Source organism: Archocentrus centrarchus, chromosome 7, assembly GCF_007364275.1.
Source record: "Archocentrus centrarchus isolate MPI-CPG fArcCen1 chromosome 7, fArcCen1, whole genome shotgun sequence".
Classification (NCBI taxonomy): domain Eukaryota; kingdom Metazoa; phylum Chordata; class Actinopteri; order Cichliformes; family Cichlidae; genus Archocentrus; species Archocentrus centrarchus.
The window spans coordinates 28844837-28862998 of record NC_044352.1 but is presented as its reverse complement, the minus strand read 5'-3'; the positions used below and the strand labels follow the sequence as shown (position 1 = coordinate 28862998).

Here is an 18162-nt window from a genome sequence, read left to right as displayed (position 1 = left end):
AATCGTTGAGGCAAACAGCTAGCGGCTAAACAAGCCATAAACACGTCAGAGGCGAGGGACGTCCTTCTCAAGGACATGCGGTCATGGGATGTGGAAGGAGGGAGGAAGGGGGGTGGGGCTGGGGTTTATGGGGCATCTGTTGGCATGTGGTCTGCACATTTGCAGAAGCCGAGGTGAAGAGGAGGGTGCCGGTGGGGGAAATAGGGCAGTGCACAATGACAAGGGTCTGCATGACTCCTATGGGAGCCATGTGAGCTGTCAAATAAACACACACACACACACACACACACACACACACACACACACACACACACACACAGATTTGTTTCAGAATTCAGAAAAGTATAAACAGAAAAATGTGCAAATATGCACCTCTGACCTACTCACATTTGTATACTCAGACAATGACATGTGCACTCTGAATTGAACAAACTCAGTGACATGAGGAACAGGAGATAAGACTAACACACACATACACATACACACACACACACACACACACACACACAAAACAGATGAAGAAACAGATTAGTTCAGTTCTTCAATATACAAAACTGCACAGTAAAAATTGTCTAATCAACTCTCAAGAACTGACGTGTTACTACTTGAACACGCTCTCGCAATGCAAAAAAAACATCCAGGCACGCTTGGGTACACATTCATATACATGCACGCACACACACAAACACACACACACACACACACACACACAGTCACAAGACAGCAGGTCTCCTTTGCCGACAGGCTACATGCTCCTTGCGTCACCGAGCACTCTGGTCAGCCTCTGACAAGAGAATAAATCTAAAACTCGGGGAGAAGGAACAAGAGGGGAGGGGGAGGAGGAAGAGCTGAGGAAGAGCACATTGGGACCTCGCCGTTCCATCAATCTTATCCTGTTACCGCAAGCTGTCAGGTGAGGTGGATAGACGGATGGAAGGCAACGTCAGAAAAATAATAAAAAAAAAGAGGACTGATTGAAAAGTCTCAGTCGTCCCTCGTTGTCCGAGCGGAGGCCCGGCAACCGCGGCACCCAGGAAGGCATGTCGAGAAAGATTTGAGACTAGTCATGTGACAAGGTATGCTGCCTCACATGCTCACACCTCAACCTCCCAGTCACATCAGCCTGTCAAGTCAGGCTCCAGAGATCCTGAGATGCGGGCCAGCAGTTTCATCTAGAGTGTATTTTACAGAGCTTGGGTTTGTTTTGCTAGCTGTTGAGAGCTGGTGGAATGGGAGGAAAAAAAAAAGCATGGGTGATGTAGCAACAGTGAACCATGCAAATACATTCTTTTCTGTCTGAAATTGAGATATACATCTTATGCAAGTGGAAATGACACTAACAGCACCTGTTGACAAAGATTTCTCTTCCCCGCCTGCCTGCCTGTGACATTTGTCTCCTCAAAAGCAATTTGCATACAAATACGTAAGCCTGTGCCTATTTTTCATTTTCAATTAACAGATGATGGCATGAATGTATTATGATGTGAGCTAAGAGAAGACTATGAGTTCGACCAACCCCTTTCTTTACGCCCCACCCCCCCCCCACCCCAACACACACACACCCTCAAAGCTTTATGGATAATGAAGTGAAAGACCAGGGATTTACCGACAGGCTCGTCTGCCCCACTGGCCTCTGCCGGGATGCCACTGCCCTCTTCTTCGTTCTGGTCGTCCCCACTCGGATCCCCGCTACCTGAGCCCTCGAAGGAGGATGCGGCAGCAGTTGGGGTAGGACTGCTGCGAGAGGATGAGGAGGTGGCGGCGCCAGCGGTTGGGGTGGGCTGCAGCGTTTGAGGTTGGGTGTGGATGGAGCTGTACTTGTTCGCTTGCGCGCTGTTGTGGGAAGGGGATGAAAAGGGGGTGGTGGCCGCAGGTTGCTCGAAGGTCTCGATCATTGGAGGCGGGACGCCGTGCACCATGTTAGGATGGAAGGGGGCGGCAGTGGTGATGGTGGCGGCAAAGGCTGAGCTTGGGGTGGTGGCGGGGGGGTTGGGGGTGGGCCGATCTGCTGGCTCAGAGATGGTTTCTGGTGGAGGGAAGGGGAGGAAGCAAGGAATGGATGAATGACTGAGCATGGAAATGTTTGACCTTGTTTCACTTAAGTCCAGTAAAATCTCAAAAACATCACACCAGAGGAAATAAAAACACAATTAACCAACAAAGCAGGACAAAAATCACTTAATGATTATTACAACCCAGTGCTGACAATACCTTTTTTACCTCTGCATTCAGTGAGTGATTATGGCCTTTCAAATCTTCTAACCCATCTCCCAGATGCTCACCAGTGTCATTAAGTAATTACATAAAACATTTTCTCACACACATATACAGGCAGGCTCGTAAAAATAACCTGTGATTTAAAACCCTGCGATGGATGAGATGCCAGAAAGCTTTGTTTCAGAGGCCTTAAGAGTGAATATGGAATATGCCAACAGATGACACACCGCATTCGGGCACGTGCACTCCGCCTGCAGACGAGTTATGTTTCCCAAACCGGGTTAAACTACTCCAGTTGGTGTCAGTGCATTGTGTTGAGAGTATTTGTGCTTGCGTTTGTACACATATGGCGTGCATTTGTGTGCACAATATGCATGTCTGTGTGTTGTTGTGCCAATGCCTATGAATTATATATCCATATTCAAACGCTGCCCTCCAGTAGCGCAGCTTTAATCACCAACAGCCAGTGCCTCTGGTGATGAATGATTGATAGAAATGGGGCAAAAAAAAAAAAAAGCAGACTTTAACTCTGGCTTCAAAGCGCGCTGCTCGCACAGAGAACGAGCATCCGTCAACGCCACCACAAACACACTGCTGTCAACGGACGCACGCAAACACACACAAACACAGCAAAAAAAAAAAAAAAAAAAAAAAAACCCCAAAAAGAATTCTTCTAAATGAGGGAGCGAGAAGAGCCTCTCTGTAGAGCCCATCATTACCAATGCAAAAAGCTCTGGTGCAAAAGGACAAACTGTTGGCGATAAAAGAGAGATAAATAGGACAAAAACTCCTGCGGGAGACAAGCGAGTTGGCAGCGAGATGCTACGTAAGTGAACACTTCAGATCTAGCTGTGGCAAGCAGGCATGACAATATTGTCATTATTTCTTTGCTTCCTTACGTCCCACGAGCACAGATGTGTGTTAACGAGCAGGTTAAATGAACAGAAGATTAAAAAATAAAAACCTATACCATAGACTTGCGTCTCATTAGGATTCACCTAACATTATGTGTAGGACTTAATTACACCGCTATAATCGCTTAGTTGATCGGCAATTATTCACCGAGGTGTGAAATGTGATACCTACTGAGACGGCAGAAAGCCTGGGAGACACACAGATTGTCAGCTTAAAACTCAGAAGATATTTGTAAATAGAGAGATTTGGAGTGCATAGAGGAGCGATGCTATCACCAAGAAAGGTGGCGTGCATTGCATTTCCTCTTGGCTACACCTGTCAGTCTTGTGCCAAGCTTAGCGTCAAGTGGCTTGTTCCCTGGAAAGGGCCTAATGTGTGTTTGGGTGTGTGCGCATATCTCGAGGAGCAAGCTCGGTGACGTGGGATAAGGCAAAGAAAGGAGCGCACGTGGGAAAAAGCAGAGAAAGACTGGCAGCACAGTCTCTCCAGTTGACGCTTCTCTTAATCAGGTTTAACAGTCCATTTGCCTTTTTTTTTGTGCTTTATTTCCTCCCAGTCGAGCACTGGACAGTAATGTCACGGAGTAGAGAGCAAAATAAATCATAGTCATCTCGCTGTGCTTCAGCTGTGTACTTATTGTTGAAAGGTGGTTATTAAGATTGTTTGTGGAGTCAGCCACCCTCAGTGAAGAGGAAGAATTTGGATACAGGAAGCTGAAGGAGAAAGACAAGGGAGCCACAGAGGCAAGGAGGAGAAATGATAGGGGAAAGGAGTCTAACAGAGAAAGGGTTTAAATCAGATGGAAAATACAGGTTAACAAAGCAGCAGCAGGAGAATATGGCAAGGCGAACTGAACGAGGGATTGAATAATGACAGAAAATAGCAGGACATGGAGGAGAATGCAGCAGAACCCTGACTAACATGCAGGCAGAGGGCTGCCTGTGCCATATGCTTGCATTCGTTGCCAATTTGCTACAAACTTACAGGTAATAACACCATATGGGAGAGGCAGGTCATTGCCAACATGGTGGCCATTTCCTCCCACTGCCAGAATTTGCTCACCAGTACAAATGCCCTCCCTCTGGTGCTTGGTACAGTAGTTCATGCATCTTTTTTTTTTTTTTCTTTGCTGGATCCCTCAGTTATCGCTTCATCTTTTGCTGAGACACAGCAAAGAAGCCGGGAACACTCCTCGCCTTGCTCCGCGGCTGCTTGGAGACTTCAGAGCGAGCTCGGTAACATCACAGTTCTCTGTCACAGGCAGAATGAATTGAGGAGCTTTTTCTGCAGGCTTGTAATTTTTTTTTTTCCTCAGCCTGCCCATTAGTGGCAGACTGTGCAGCAGCAGTCACACTCCATTGTATAATAAAAAAATTGCAACAGATCAATGATGTTAAAAAAGATCAATATTCACTCATTTATAGCAGCCCTTGGCATTGCTCTCCTGTCAAACCGCAGAGCAGCTCGGCGAGCATTAGCATGCCACAGCGCTGAGGCCGGGCGTCTGGAGGCACTGCATGTAAACAGTGGGAGGGAGGGCAGGCATGGCTTCGGCGTGGTGAGGGGTGGAGGCAGAGCAAATGCTAATTCGCACCCAGCCACACGTGAAATGAGCTCGAGATCTAACTCCCGAGCCCACAGCGGCGCCAGAACAGCAACCCGCGGTGCGACCGCATCCGGGAGAAGAAATTAAAAGATCCTCCGTGGCTGCCGGTGGGGCCCGAGCGCTCGCCTGTCTGTTCATCCCCCGAGGGTTTGATAGAGAAAGAGTCCGCTGTGAGGCATCTTCGTGCCTTCTGTATATGCAGAAATGCTAGGTGAGGGATTACACACAACCCACATCTCTATTGCCAGGCAACAGAGGAATGTGAGACCAGACTGGATTTTGGCTCCTTTTGCTGGTAACCCACGGCACTGAATTTGTAATTACCAGATGTTCAGGGACTTATCAAAGCCTTGTCAATTCCTTGCTGAGCATATTTTTTTTTTAATTTTATTTTTTTATCTGTGTACCTGCAACTGCAGATCAACCTACTCCCTTACTCCTATCTGGTCTACTCTAATTTGAGGCTGATGAAGACCACTAAAGTGAGACAGGTAAAAGGGACTCATGTCTCTATATGTGGTCACTTGATCCACTAAGCGATGAGGTGAATGAAAATGTTTCTACCCAAAAATGTAAGACACCTGGCAGTGGCTCATAGCCACAACTTCACAGCTGGCATTCCTCTTCCTCCTGCTCTTGCCGGCAGCGTCTCTGGAATTCTGCTGTGACGCAAGCTGGCAGTCGCCGAGACCACTTCACTGTACATGAAAGCTGTGGCCTTGGCAAAGGTCCCAGTGCCTATTACACCGATCCAAGCAATGTCCATCAGCATGTGGGCCAGAGGGCAAGAGCTGTACCTTTTCCTGTGTACACATGTATTCTACATGTGCAATCATACTTCAGCAGCATCGTGTTCCTGGCAGCATCAAGCTGCGAAGGGATTGATGTATTCCCCAACAGGGGGGTTTGAAGACGAAGCCAAATCCCAACAAAGCGACTGGAAAGCAAAGAGGAAGTGTCATTGCTATCTTGTGGGTTTGCAAGGCACAGACTCCAGTCAAACTTGTTTTTCTTTTTGGGGTTTTAAAACGCCAAAAAAAAAAAAAAAATCTCCATCTTTCTTAATTCTAAGATCCCTGTAGTCTGGCACATGCTTTCATCCTCACCAGGCAGTTTAAAACTAGGGGGAGAGACAGGGTTGTTCTATATACAAAACTGTTATTGAACACGATGCATGCAAGATGCTCTTATTATATACTTTTCAGTACTTGAATTATCCTAATAAGAAATAAGCACAGCTGCTGAAATGTATGCAGAACCATTTATTTTAAGATAAATGTGCTCTCACAATGCCGTGACCTTACTTTCTGACTCAGAGACGGATAGGAGGAGAAACAGCAGGAGGGGGTTAATTTGAGGCCCTCGGCACCGCTCATTATCTTTTTGATCAGGGACTGACAACAGTTGGCCATCCGTGTGTCTCGTTATGCACGGAGGTTTCGACGGGGCTCACCTGTGCACTGTCTAAAGTATTGCACTGTGATGTCCTTGTCCTGCCTACAGGCTATGGTCCTCAGCTGGCACTGGTCGGCATAGGTCACCCCATCTGAGCCGCACACCTGCTCCACAGTGACAGAGACGGAGCGATGGGAGAACACGTTAACTCCCTACAGGCAACTCAAACAATGTGTTTCCATTCAAACTACTTATTTCTTTAGACAGTTTTGAAAGACCCACCTTGGTTTTGTTTTTCAGATCGCAGTCAGGTGAGGGACACTCACAGTGGGCCTGGCCATTCACCTCAATGCAAGTAGCTCCGAAGTTACACACCAACTCTTTACATGAAGTCGGGGCTTCAGGACCTGTGGTAGGAACAGGTTTACACTGCTTTACATTCTGTAAAGTCTCACAACAACATACACTATTTTTAGTGATTTCCTGCTTTATTGTGTAATCCTCGTTCGTTCCTGTCAGTGTTATTTCCGCCATTTGTTCAGTGTCCCACCTTTTTTCTGTTATACTCACATATAATCATGTAATCCCTGTTCCCAGAGATTTATCAGGACCATATGGTGGTCAAGCCTTTCAGCCATTCATCAAGTTCATGTTTGCCTTCCCTTGTATTTAGTTTTGTGTATTACCACCTTTGTGTTCCTTGTTATTTGTTCCTGGTGTTGTTCTAATCGTATTTGCACATTTAATATCTTTGCTAGGCTTTACCCATTGCCTTTCCATCAGCTGGTTTGCTGATGGATTAAGGATTCAGATTTTTGACCCTGCTCTCCCATGTTCTGTGTTTGGGTTTCTGAAACCATGGCAATTTCCTGTGTCTGAATTTTTCAACTTTTGTATACCTTTACTAAGTTAGCAAAAGTTCTGCCGATAAAAGATCCATTAAAGAATAAAATACAGTTTAACACAATACTTAAGAAGTGAAATAAAAGTAATTTAAAAGTTGATGCTGATGTTTCCCTTCAGAGTACAGGTGAGTTCTGATATATATGCTGGGATCAGGTCATGAAGGGATTCAAGCCATATTTGTGCTAGTGTGCTTTTTTAGCACAGAGCCACAGTCTTATAACACTGTTATAACACTGTTGCTCCACTCTGGGTGATTTTATAATGCGAATGGGCTGAGCTGAAAGACCATATTTAATGGTTCTCCAAGTTTTTCTCTTCTAAGCGAGTGGCTTGTTTTTAGTATCTTTACACTAACACTATAGCAATGTCAATAGAATTCCCAAATTTGCTGAGTCTCAATTATTCATGGCATTCGCAGCATCTTTCCAAAACTGCACCAAAAAAAAAAAAAAAAAAAATCTTCTGAGGGGCATAAAGGTGTGCACTCAAGCTATCTCCTCAGATCTTCCCTAAAGCTCGTCTGAAGCCTTGAAGCTGCCGCAGCAGGAGCTGCTGCAGGGAGTCCACCATCCACCCACCGGGCTGTGAGTGTGGGGTCTTTGCATTGTTTCATCCCAGAGGCTTAGAGTACCCCCCCACTCTTTAGCTCCCGCTTTTATGTGCTGCACCCTCCTAGTACCTCGTCCTTTTTATCTGGCAGGGTGTGCGGCAAAGAGCCCCACCACTGTGCTGGGACTGCTGGCTTCATTAAGCGTTTGACTTCCAGTCGATATGTGATGGTGCATCTTAATCAAGGAGCTGCAGGCCCCCACAGCAGGAACTAACCTTTCCTTCAACTGGCTTTCCAGCTTGTACAATCACAGGGGCTGTTTTCATTATTAATCAAAAGTAATCAATAGTCCTTAAACAGAGGTATAAAACTACACATTCAAGAACAGTGAATCATTACAATTGAGCATGTTGTCGAGAAAATAAAATATCAATGGGAAATGTGTTGTCCACATGCCATTTGTACACTTGAGTATTTTCCTAATCACTATTGATTAGCTCTCTTGCAGCCATATCCTTCTTTGCCAATAACCCTGATGGATGCGAAGAGCCGATGAAGAAAGAAATGGCTGCTTTGAGGCTGATCCATAAATCAGATAAGTGACAGACAACCACTTTGGAATGATAGAAGGAAGCTGGGACGAAGGAGAAAAATGTGTGTGTGTGTGTTTGTTTTCTAAATGCTCCACCCACATGGTACTCTTTCTTATTACCTTTGTCGCAGCCATTCATGCCCATTTTACTGCCATCTGGACACACGTTGCACTTCATGCCCTTCACTCCCGTCTTGCAAGAACACAGACCCGACATCTGCTCGCAATCATCCCGGACTGAGCCCGTAGCGTCGCAGTTGCATGCTGCCGTGGAGAGGTGGAGGGAGAAAAAGAAGGGAAAGATTGATGAGAAAAAAGGTCAGTCAATTAGTGACGATGGCAGGAAGAGGGATAAGAATAGCTTGGTTTATAGTCAGTACAAACTGTGCTTGAAGCAATCTTAGCCTGTGTAGTTTTGCTTGAGATACATCTTTATCTCAGAGTCAAGGGTTGGCAATAGTTCAGCCAGCCCTAGGGGCCACAGCAGAAGGACAAGGAGGAGAATGAGTACGTAAGAGAAACTCAAGAAAACAACACTGGGGAAGGACATCAAGTCCATTATGTTCCTGGAATCAATGACGTGTGTTGTTTTCTACTCCTCTCCTGCTGAACGTGGTATTGGCGTGTGGTGTGCTGTCTGCTTGCTTTGGGTAAACCTTGTTAAGGTCAGGCCACGGGTGAGGCACCTGCAGGCTTCCTGCTGTTGACTGAAAATGCTCTGTGACTTGGGGAGCTATGTCCTATGATACCTCAACGGCAGTATACGAGCTAGTCACCATATTGCATTACACCAAGACAAACAAGGGGTCCTGACCCCGTTCTTTACTCGAATACAAATGAGAATGGTTCCTTCAGTACAGCATTGACAGGTCTAAAGGACACAGAAAGACTTCTTTCTACAAAACTATCATCAAGTAGTTAAGATCTATTATAAATAAAGGTACTGTAATTAGAAGAAAATGGAATCTGACTGCCTAGATTTTATGGATATTCATTTTATAGCTCAGAGGCACTGTTATTAATTCAGTGAGAAATGTATTGTTGAGCTATGATTGTTATCTTGAGAAATATGTTTCTCACTTACCCAGAGTGGACTCTAACCATGCAGATTTGGATTTGTTTGCCAAAGATTTTGAGATGCAGGTTTTGGGTTTCTTCCCAATACAATGGGGGAAAAAAACTGTAACACTGCTTTTACTCAGGGGGAAAAAATTAATGGCTTTAAATGGGAAGTAGATCAGAAGAAAAGCGCCCACAGAAATATTGATGGACTATCTAGAGCAGGGGGTGGGAATCATGTCCGCAGAGATGTGGGGAGAGAGTCGCTGACAAGACCCGCTGGAGATCAGAGTTGGCTGTGTGAACTAAAATGACTTTGACATCCCTGATCTAGAGCAACTATTTCACTGTTTCAGGATTTCTGAAAACCAAATAAAAACTCTTTGCATTGCAACACTGTGTGTGAATTTTACATTTTTTTATGTGTGCACAGATCATTTATGGAGAGAAGATGTAAGGATTAAAAAGTAGCATAGATACATACAGTGACTGTCAGCAAAATAAAACACATTTGCACAGTTGATCAGATACAAAGAAGGACTTCCTTACGCGTGCAGCCACTCATGTTCTCTGTCACGATGCCGCGGAAATTCCAGAATCCCGGCTCACAGCGGTCACACTTCTGCCCCCCAACACCCGGCTTACAGGAGCACTGCCCAGTGGTTGGGTCACATGTCCTCTTGTAGGAACCATAGACATTACACTGACAGGTACCTGAGGGGAAAACATTACTATGATACAGTGCTGTTGTTTACAGATTCATGTAGCTTACAAGAGTTGGATACTGCTTACTATGATGGATACTCTGTATTAAAGATTTATGCTAGGCTCAAATGTTGGATAAACTTTATTCCACAAATAAAAAGGTGGATAAAGTGTGCTGAGGTGATTTTCCTCTTTTCTAAATCTCTGCGTATCCTTATTTCTGTGTCTGCATTTTCTTCATCCATAGTGCATCCCCTGGCTAACCGCTCGATGCAGCCTTTTCTCTTCCATCTGCGTGCTATCAACTGTCAAGATCATCAGATGAAGAGATTCTTCTGTTGATACAGCGCAGAATTATCATAATTATTCCTTGGATTAAGATGAAACGTTTTCGGCTCTGCAACTTTGCTACTGTAATTGTAGTCAAGGACAATGAGGCCCATATGCTGCTGCAGCAGCCCGATACAATCTACAATTTTTTTTTTTTTTTTTGAGTGCACACAACAAACTCGTGACACGCTGATGGGTCAAAGTGGGACACAGAATAGGACTCACTGGGACATCCAGCCTGTCCGACTCCTAAGGCGGCCGTCACATTGTCTGAGCAGCAGCCGTACACAGACAGGCTGCAATGTTTGGAAACCGTCAGCTCCGGCAGAGATATGGCTGAAATTGCTGATGAGGTAGGAAGGGAAAGGGGAGGGGAGATGGAAGATGGAACAAGGAGAGAAAGAAGAACACCAACATTTGAGTGATTGCTGTAGGGTTTGGTGGTGGTAGAGAGGAATTAGACAACACAATCTCTGAACAACATGTAACTTTTTGCCAACAATGAGATTGGCTTGAGGGGCAGAGGTGGAGAGGCTGGCAGTCGGCTTCAAGATAACAATTCTATTTGCTACTTTCTCCACAATGGCTCAAAATCAGGGGGAAAATGATGCTATTACCTCCAGTGAAAACAAACAATGGCATTTCTGGTGAATGTGCAGCAGCTGACATTTACCACCTACTAGAAGGCATGTACTCTTCATTTGTTCTTGTCTAATATTACGAAATTGCACCGCTGCCCTACAACCTTCAAAAAAAGAAAAAAAAAAAGAAAGAAAAAAACAAAACAAAACAAAACAAAAAAGGCCTGCTGCATAATGTGAAGGAATGTGCCAAGCAGTTTCTGCCTGCGCACACTGTGTGGAGAGCTCCTTTGTCTAAGGATGCACCAGCAGCCAAAGTAGTGTGACAGCACTGAATACAGAGCTACATTCAACAAAATAAAAACAAATGCATTCCTGAAGCTGGCGCTTCTCCAGAAATTGGAAGAGAACAACAAACCAGTCAGTGGGAGGAAAATAGGATTTGTTTAATGGCCGAAGCAAAAAAACATCATTGTTCAAATTTTCTCCAGATTTTGGAGTGAAAAGTAAAGTTGCAGATAGAAAAGGGAAATCTTTCCCTTCGTTTTCTGTGTGTGTCTCTCTATTCCCCTCCCCGTCATCCCTTCTAGTGTTGCTCATTTGGAGTTTGGAGGCTGGAGATACAGGGGCCATAAATCACACTGTTACTGGTGTGGATATGAGCCTCAGCCTAATGGTGATGACTCGGCGCGCTCTTTTTCCAGTGCTTTCCCACTCCAGAGATGGGCTCTGGACACAGTTCATTTAACTTGCCACTTTTCAGTGCTCCATTCGGCTATCTGTACTGAGCCTATTAGGACAAGGAGAACTTTTAATTTCATATGTTCTTCCACCCTTCAAGGGTCTCTCCTCTTCAGTGGCTATTGTCCGGCACAATGCACCTCACTGTGACATGCAATATTACCCTCACATCTTCAAGGTCTGCTGCTGTGCTTTCTCCGCTTCGCTGAGTGTTGCTAGTCTTTTTTATTCCTGCAAGGGCACATCTGCACACGTTTCTAGTCAACCAACAGTGGATTATATTGAAATCCCTGACCCTGATTTGAGTTTGCAGGCAGTGAAAAACAGCTGCTTGAAATGCGACGAGAGGCAAACTTTACAAATGTGCATGCAGCAGACAACTGTGTTGACGCTGTATGCAAAATAGGTAGCTTTTCAAACCGAGAACCTCTAAAATACAAGGCTGCTTTCATGCTCCGCTACTGAGAGCTGGCATGTTTTGATAAAGTTTCTGGAGCTGAGGTCAAATGAAGTTTCTCCTTACATAGCTAATGTGGAGGGCAGTAAAATTCCCCAAGATCTGAGTTTTTTTCCCCCATTAGCCAATAGGAGATGAGAACCCAGAGGCCTTGTACCCATAGAGGGCTCTTCAAAAAAGGATTGATTATCCATGGATGGTAGAGAAGCGTGACAGTCAGTGCCCAAGGAGGCCAGCTTAGGAAGGAGAAGAATCTGCAGAGATGTGTGTGAAAACACTGGCAGCTCCTTCATTCTCACTCTCTTCAACTCTCTCCATCCTCCTCTATTTCAGACCCATGGGGAATCAAACAGACTGGAATGATCACACAAAATCCCTTAAGTGCCTTTTGCTCTGCTCCCCGGCCTGTGCTAGCAAAAGCTCTTCATTTAACATAGCCACAGAGAGGAAGATGGTTAACCTTTGCTGCTTTGCCACTGATCTAACAACAGTTCTGGCTGATAAATGTCATTCATTACATGCAAATAGAGAGCGCTTATATTAACGTAAGAGGGGAAAAGTGGTGTCCTGAGGGCTAAGAAGCAGGCTCCAGTGCACAAGCTTGTTGGTTTAAATTCTCTGAATACCTAAAAAAAAGTGAACTGTTATAGCTGTCAGTTACAGTAGTTCATACTTTGGCCTGTGAGAAAGATTTTTAACTCTGCACACTAGCCGGCCCACGAGGACCCGTCGCTTCTCAGAAAACCTGAAAAGCTACAGTAGTAGTGTGCTGAGTCAACTTTCCCTGAGCAAATTATACAAACCCACACATCAAATTTAACATTGACCTCCCATCATTTCAGTTGCTTGTGGCTACCGTGGCCACACCGAAGAGACACACCAGCAGTGCTGTCAGAGTTACATTCAAACTGGAGACAATTACAACCCCATCAATGGGATGAAATGAGTGGAGAAATGGGATGTCGGTGTCAATGAGGCTTGATGAGGGTGCTCTTGTGCACTGTAATGACATTAACTGAGTGATGTAATGTACCGACCTGCACAGGGTCCCTGATTTTGAATCAACAAGTGCTCTTGTTTCTCACATCTGGCCTTCCTCAGCTCACACTCGTTGCTGTAGTTTTTCCCGTCTGAGCCACAAATCTACAAAAAAAAAAATATTTTTTTTTTTTTTACAGAAATCAGAGTCTGACACAGTGTCTGTTTTAACCCTCAGCTTCAGTTATTACCAGGTGCCATGTTTTAGTGAGGCATGCCTTATATTTAATGTGAAAAGTCCACTGGCCTAAACACTTGGGTGCTTCCTCATACCTCACAGCATTTATCAGATGGCATTTTGCTCAGTTGTAATGGACATGGCTTAATCAGATGTTATCACTTTCACCACACTTAGACCATGTGGTGACACCTGAGCCACAACCATGACAACAAAGCAAACTGCTGCTGCTGCTGCTGATGGTCAGATGACCTCGTGGAAAAAAGAGGATCTATCGCCTGGTTTTGTTCCTGCTTATTTGACAGATCTTTTTCTAACGGGGGGAATTCTCCTCATGTCATGCGGTGCTCCCCAGGCACCAGTTCTTGAGTCAGATGATCTGTAAATACAGTGGTTCTTTCCACTGTTATGCAGACTATATGCAATGGGTGCAATTTTCCATCTCAAGTTGACCTTAAAAAGTTACCCATGCCCCTTATTTTACAATAATGTCAAATTTAATACTAAACACACACAAATTCAAGAATACATTTTCATGTAATTTTATAGCAAATTTGAGTTTGTCCCAGATGGGAAAATAATCCAAAAAGCAGCACGTGTCTGATTTTTTTATGTATTTCATTTTGAGTGGGTATGGATTTAACCATGTTAACAGTTAGTGGCAAATGGTTTTTGAAGGCTGCTGTACCAGGCTGTGAGGCACGCTCGCGCAGCTGAATTCACAATTGCAACGGTCGCCTTCGTCTTCTGCATCCTCATCCCACACGCCTCCAAACGTGCGACAGCGGTCCTGTTCACAGCTCTCCTGGCCTGATCCCGACCCGCCTGAGCCACAGTCTGCATTAAAAAACACACACCAAAATACACAGTGTTGTTAATAAAACACATGCACACACAGGGGAAAGGCCACTCAGTCTATGGATCTAGTGAAAGCAAGTGCCACAGTTTTATTTGTTTTAAAGTTAACAGCACAAAGTTAAGATAATTTACATGTCCCCTCGTGATGGTGAGAGGGAACCAAAGGCGCTGCTGGTAGTACAAGATAATGACCGTGTCTAGCGAGGGCCACAGATTGACTAAATAAATTAGACATCTCTGCACCACCAGTGAGGCATCCTTTCATTTCAATTAAATCAGAAACAAAAAAAAAAAGGGGGAGGGAATTATTAACTCTGGCCTCCAAGTGTGCGGAGAGAATTGGTGGTGAGGCCCGCTTTATGGGTGCCTGCTTCCCGATATGAGAATGCAACTAATTGCAAAGTGTTCTGTAAAATCTAATTATCTCCCGAGACTTTAAAGAAAGTTGTCCCGGCAACTCTTTAACTGTGACCCTGAAATGGCTTTTAGTCGTTTTTAAAAAACGCACTTCTCTGTATCGCAGTAGGAGGAACTGCGAAGGCTGTTTATAGTGAAAGAGGCAGCAAAGACAAACAAAATGCCATAATTGCAATCCAGGATGTGCGGCTATACTAAACTACTTAAAGGGGGATGTATCTGACAAGAAGGTTGGCTTAAGGAAAACAAACTGGGGGTGGAGTGTACTGCAAAGTACAGGCAAAAATAGTGGGAGGATCTCGGCTTTTGAAGTTGCAAATTTTACCTACAGTGGAACTCCTGAGGGAGATTAGGTGAATGTGTGTGAAAGCGGGGAATGAAAGCAGGCAGCATGAAAGACGGAAAGAATGTCAGACAGAGAGAGGCACCCTGGGGGCCGGCAGAAAGTTCATTTAAAACAAATTTGTTATTCAAAAAAGGAATACAGTTCAACTAAAAGCTCCCAGTGCAGGCAAAAGACTCAAAGCACACTAGGTAATCGAGGTCTTTCTTTCTCTTCTTGTCTACTTTTAGGGCTCATTCAACTCTGTGTATCAATGCACTCTCTCTAATGGTTAAATCAATGTCATAGTGTAATGGAAGTAGCACTTAGCATAAACCATCTTCTAAAGTGGATTACGGAGCAGGTCACAGTGCACAGGCGGGGAGGGGCGGAAGATGAAGCCTTGGCTGTTTTTTGATATGGGTCATCAGCTGTGGGAGAGATTTGAGTGGTCGATATAGCGGAGGAGCCTTCACTTTATTATCTGTGGCTTCAACAGAGGAGTTGGAGCTTTGTGTAGAGCCCCCCCCCCAAAAAAAAAACATCAGGGCTTATTAAGGACTCGCTCTGTCTCCATTTTAAAGCCCCAACCCTAATCCTTTTACTTGAATTTCCCATTGTTGCAACTTATTGATTTTGAACCACAGTCCGAGTTAAACATAACATTTTGTGACAGAGCTAATGCGCTGCGTAATGGCTTTCAGCTGCCGCCGACATTATCGCAGGTGCCTGGCGTCAGATGGTACCTGAAAATGGGAAGAAGAAATCAGAAAGCGAGAGGGAGCTCAGCAGAACCGCGGTCGGCTTCCTGTATGTGTTTACTGTTTGCCAGCTCAGCACGACGCAGTGAAAAGGAAATGCAGGAGTAGCCCATTCATATTCCGCTCAGGTCCCTTCACAGAGACAAGATAAATATATGAAAGAATTAGAAACATTAGAATGGAATAAATAAAAGTGAAAGGCGAAAGGGAGGTCCTAATTAGCTGTTGTTCTTTGATGTGCCCGTCACCCACGCTGCTTATGAACCTTTCAATTAATATGTCCCCAGCCAAGATGGCTGCATCAGCTATTCTCTCCATACTGCCCATCCGTTTCTTTTTACTCAATCTTGTCAGAAGCCGGAGTCTATTTAGCCAGGGGAGCTCCATTAAGAAGCCAGAATTGAGCAGCGGAGAGAAGAAAGGAAATGAATTGCATAAGAATAATGTCCAAAAAAAAAAGAGTGAGAGGATATGACAGTAGAAATAATAGAGGAGGTGAAGAAGAAGACGGTATTGTGAAAGCTGCGTTGAACTGTGTGTTAAGGAAAACAGAGGGAAGAGGAGAGGACTTGAGAACCCGGGTAAATTATAGATGATAGAGAGGGGAAAAAAGTATGTGATAGACTGAAATGCAGCCTGAAGATGTTCAGTCAACCAGATTTGTTGTGTCAACATCAATAGTCCAGGAGCATCTGATATTATTATGATACCTCTGATATCATGACCTGAGTGAATGTCAACTTGGGACATCTGTCGCGTTAAAGAAATTCTCCCTCGTTGAAAATGACAACGCCGTGTAGTGAGATGCTATTTCCCTTTGGTTTTTCTCCCTCTATCAGTCCTTTGTACAGCCTGCCTTTTGACTGATGTGACAGCATGTTCAACAGTCCAAATAAAGTTCCTGTAAGATAGAGAAGGATGGAGCATCGCAGCCACTGGGGAAAAGGGATGGGGGTGTTTTTAGATGGCAGGAGGAGAAAAGAAGTTTTTTTGCCTCAACAGAAGGTTAGAAGCCCCTGTGATGAATGGCCCGTGGAGGAAAAATGCGCTGATCAAACTCGGAGAAGCTCTCGTCCCACGCAGCCACCCACTTCGCTTTGTTTTTCGTGCGCTTTTGTGTGTCTTTTGGAGCTTTGATCAGATCTGTGCCATGCGGGGAGCAGGGCACGGATCGAGCATCGCCGTGTGATCCTGCCCTCATAATCTTGTTTATTAAATGTCTATTCAATTAAAAAGGGCCTGGGCCTCCGTAGGTGATGCACTGCTCTCAGTTACCACTTTGTCAGTGTCGAGAAAAGGAGCTGAGGCCAGGCCTACCCGAGTGTGAAATTAAACAGGTGATAAATTTCCCTGTATGGCCAACAGTGGGAACACTGTCATTTTTCATTACTGCTAAATAAAAAGGCAGGAGAAAACAACTTTCATTTTTATGCTGTGCGCTCCCCTCCTCCCAGCAAGACTAATGAGGATGGTTTTTAAGTCAGGTCTACGTAAGCAAATAAATCACACATTCACTTCCTCTCTGGGCTTATCTTAGATTTGAAGTATGGAGTGCGGAGTTCTGCATACTGGTGATGTAGAGCTTCGCTGTTGTCTACAGTGGATGCCAGAAAAAACAGAATTACATTTTGTGACAGGGGTGCTCTATAACCCAGCATATGCTCTTAATTTTGCCAAATCTTCTGCAGATATTGTACATCCAGGCAAGGGCGAATACATCACCAACAAATCCTGTTTAAGACAGGTAGCCAAAGAGAAGCAGAACAACTTTCAAGACAAAAGTCAGCAACTTGGTTCTGACTGTTTTACAGGATTCCCGTGGAGGGTCCGGGTCAGATACGAGGGGGCTGACAGAATCAGGGAGAAGAGCCTGCAGAAAAAGACAGAAGTAGCTGCTGCCCCTGGGGTGAAATTTATTGATTTCCGCCAATCCCATCTCCACCCCTGTCTGTGAAAGCCTTGGTGCCCCTTTTGTCGAGAAGCACAATTTTGATGGAGAAGAGTGCAAAATGGAAAGAGACATGAGTGGGTGGGACAGCAGGGTGCGACGTGTAGAGCAAAAAGAAAAAAAAGAAAAAGATTCTATTGTGTAAGCCTGATAGTCCTCTCTGAATCAAAATGAGCAAGTGATGGGAAAAGGAGAATGCTGAGAGACAGTATGGTAGAGAGAATAAAATATAAAAACAAAGCCATCAGGCAGCGCAAAGCAGAGCAATGCCCCTGGGATGCAGATGAGAATACTTTTTTGCCTGATACAACCTGCAGACACTGAGGAGTGTGTAGCTGTGCGTGCGTGTGTGTGCGCGTGCATGCATGCGTGTGTGTGTGTGTGTGTGTGTGTGTGTGTGTGTGTGTGTGTGTGTGTGTGTGTGTGGTGACAGTAAGTCTGCATGTCTGCATCGGGGGCATACAGTTTCACATTTCTTCATGCTCCACATACAAAAAGAAGGTCACTTATCTCAGTCAATGAAATGATGTTAAATCGACCACAAGAAGCTTTGACGGTGAGATTCGCCTCACAGGCCCGGGGCCAA

General features: G+C 44.8%; 1 protein-coding gene across 4 annotated transcripts in view; it reads right to left on the bottom strand.

Moving 5' to 3' along the window:
• agrn (agrin) overlaps window positions 1–18162 on the bottom strand; it is a 286862-nt gene that overhangs the window by 39976 nt on the left and 228724 nt on the right. For all 4 annotated transcript variants that reach the window (XM_030732751.1, XM_030732752.1, XM_030732753.1 and 1 more), the window contains 8 exons: window positions 13959–14107; window positions 13092–13197; window positions 10501–10620; window positions 9790–9954; window positions 8302–8445; window positions 6416–6540; window positions 6192–6297; window positions 1607–2026 (listed from right to left, as the gene is read on the bottom strand). In XM_030732751.1, the coding sequence (XP_030588611.1) occupies window positions 1607–2026; window positions 6192–6297; window positions 6416–6540; window positions 8302–8445; window positions 9790–9954; window positions 10501–10620; window positions 13092–13197; window positions 13959–14107 (1335 nt within the window). The remainder of the gene's footprint in view (window positions 1–1606; window positions 2027–6191; window positions 6298–6415; window positions 6541–8301; window positions 8446–9789; window positions 9955–10500; window positions 10621–13091; window positions 13198–13958; window positions 14108–18162) is intronic.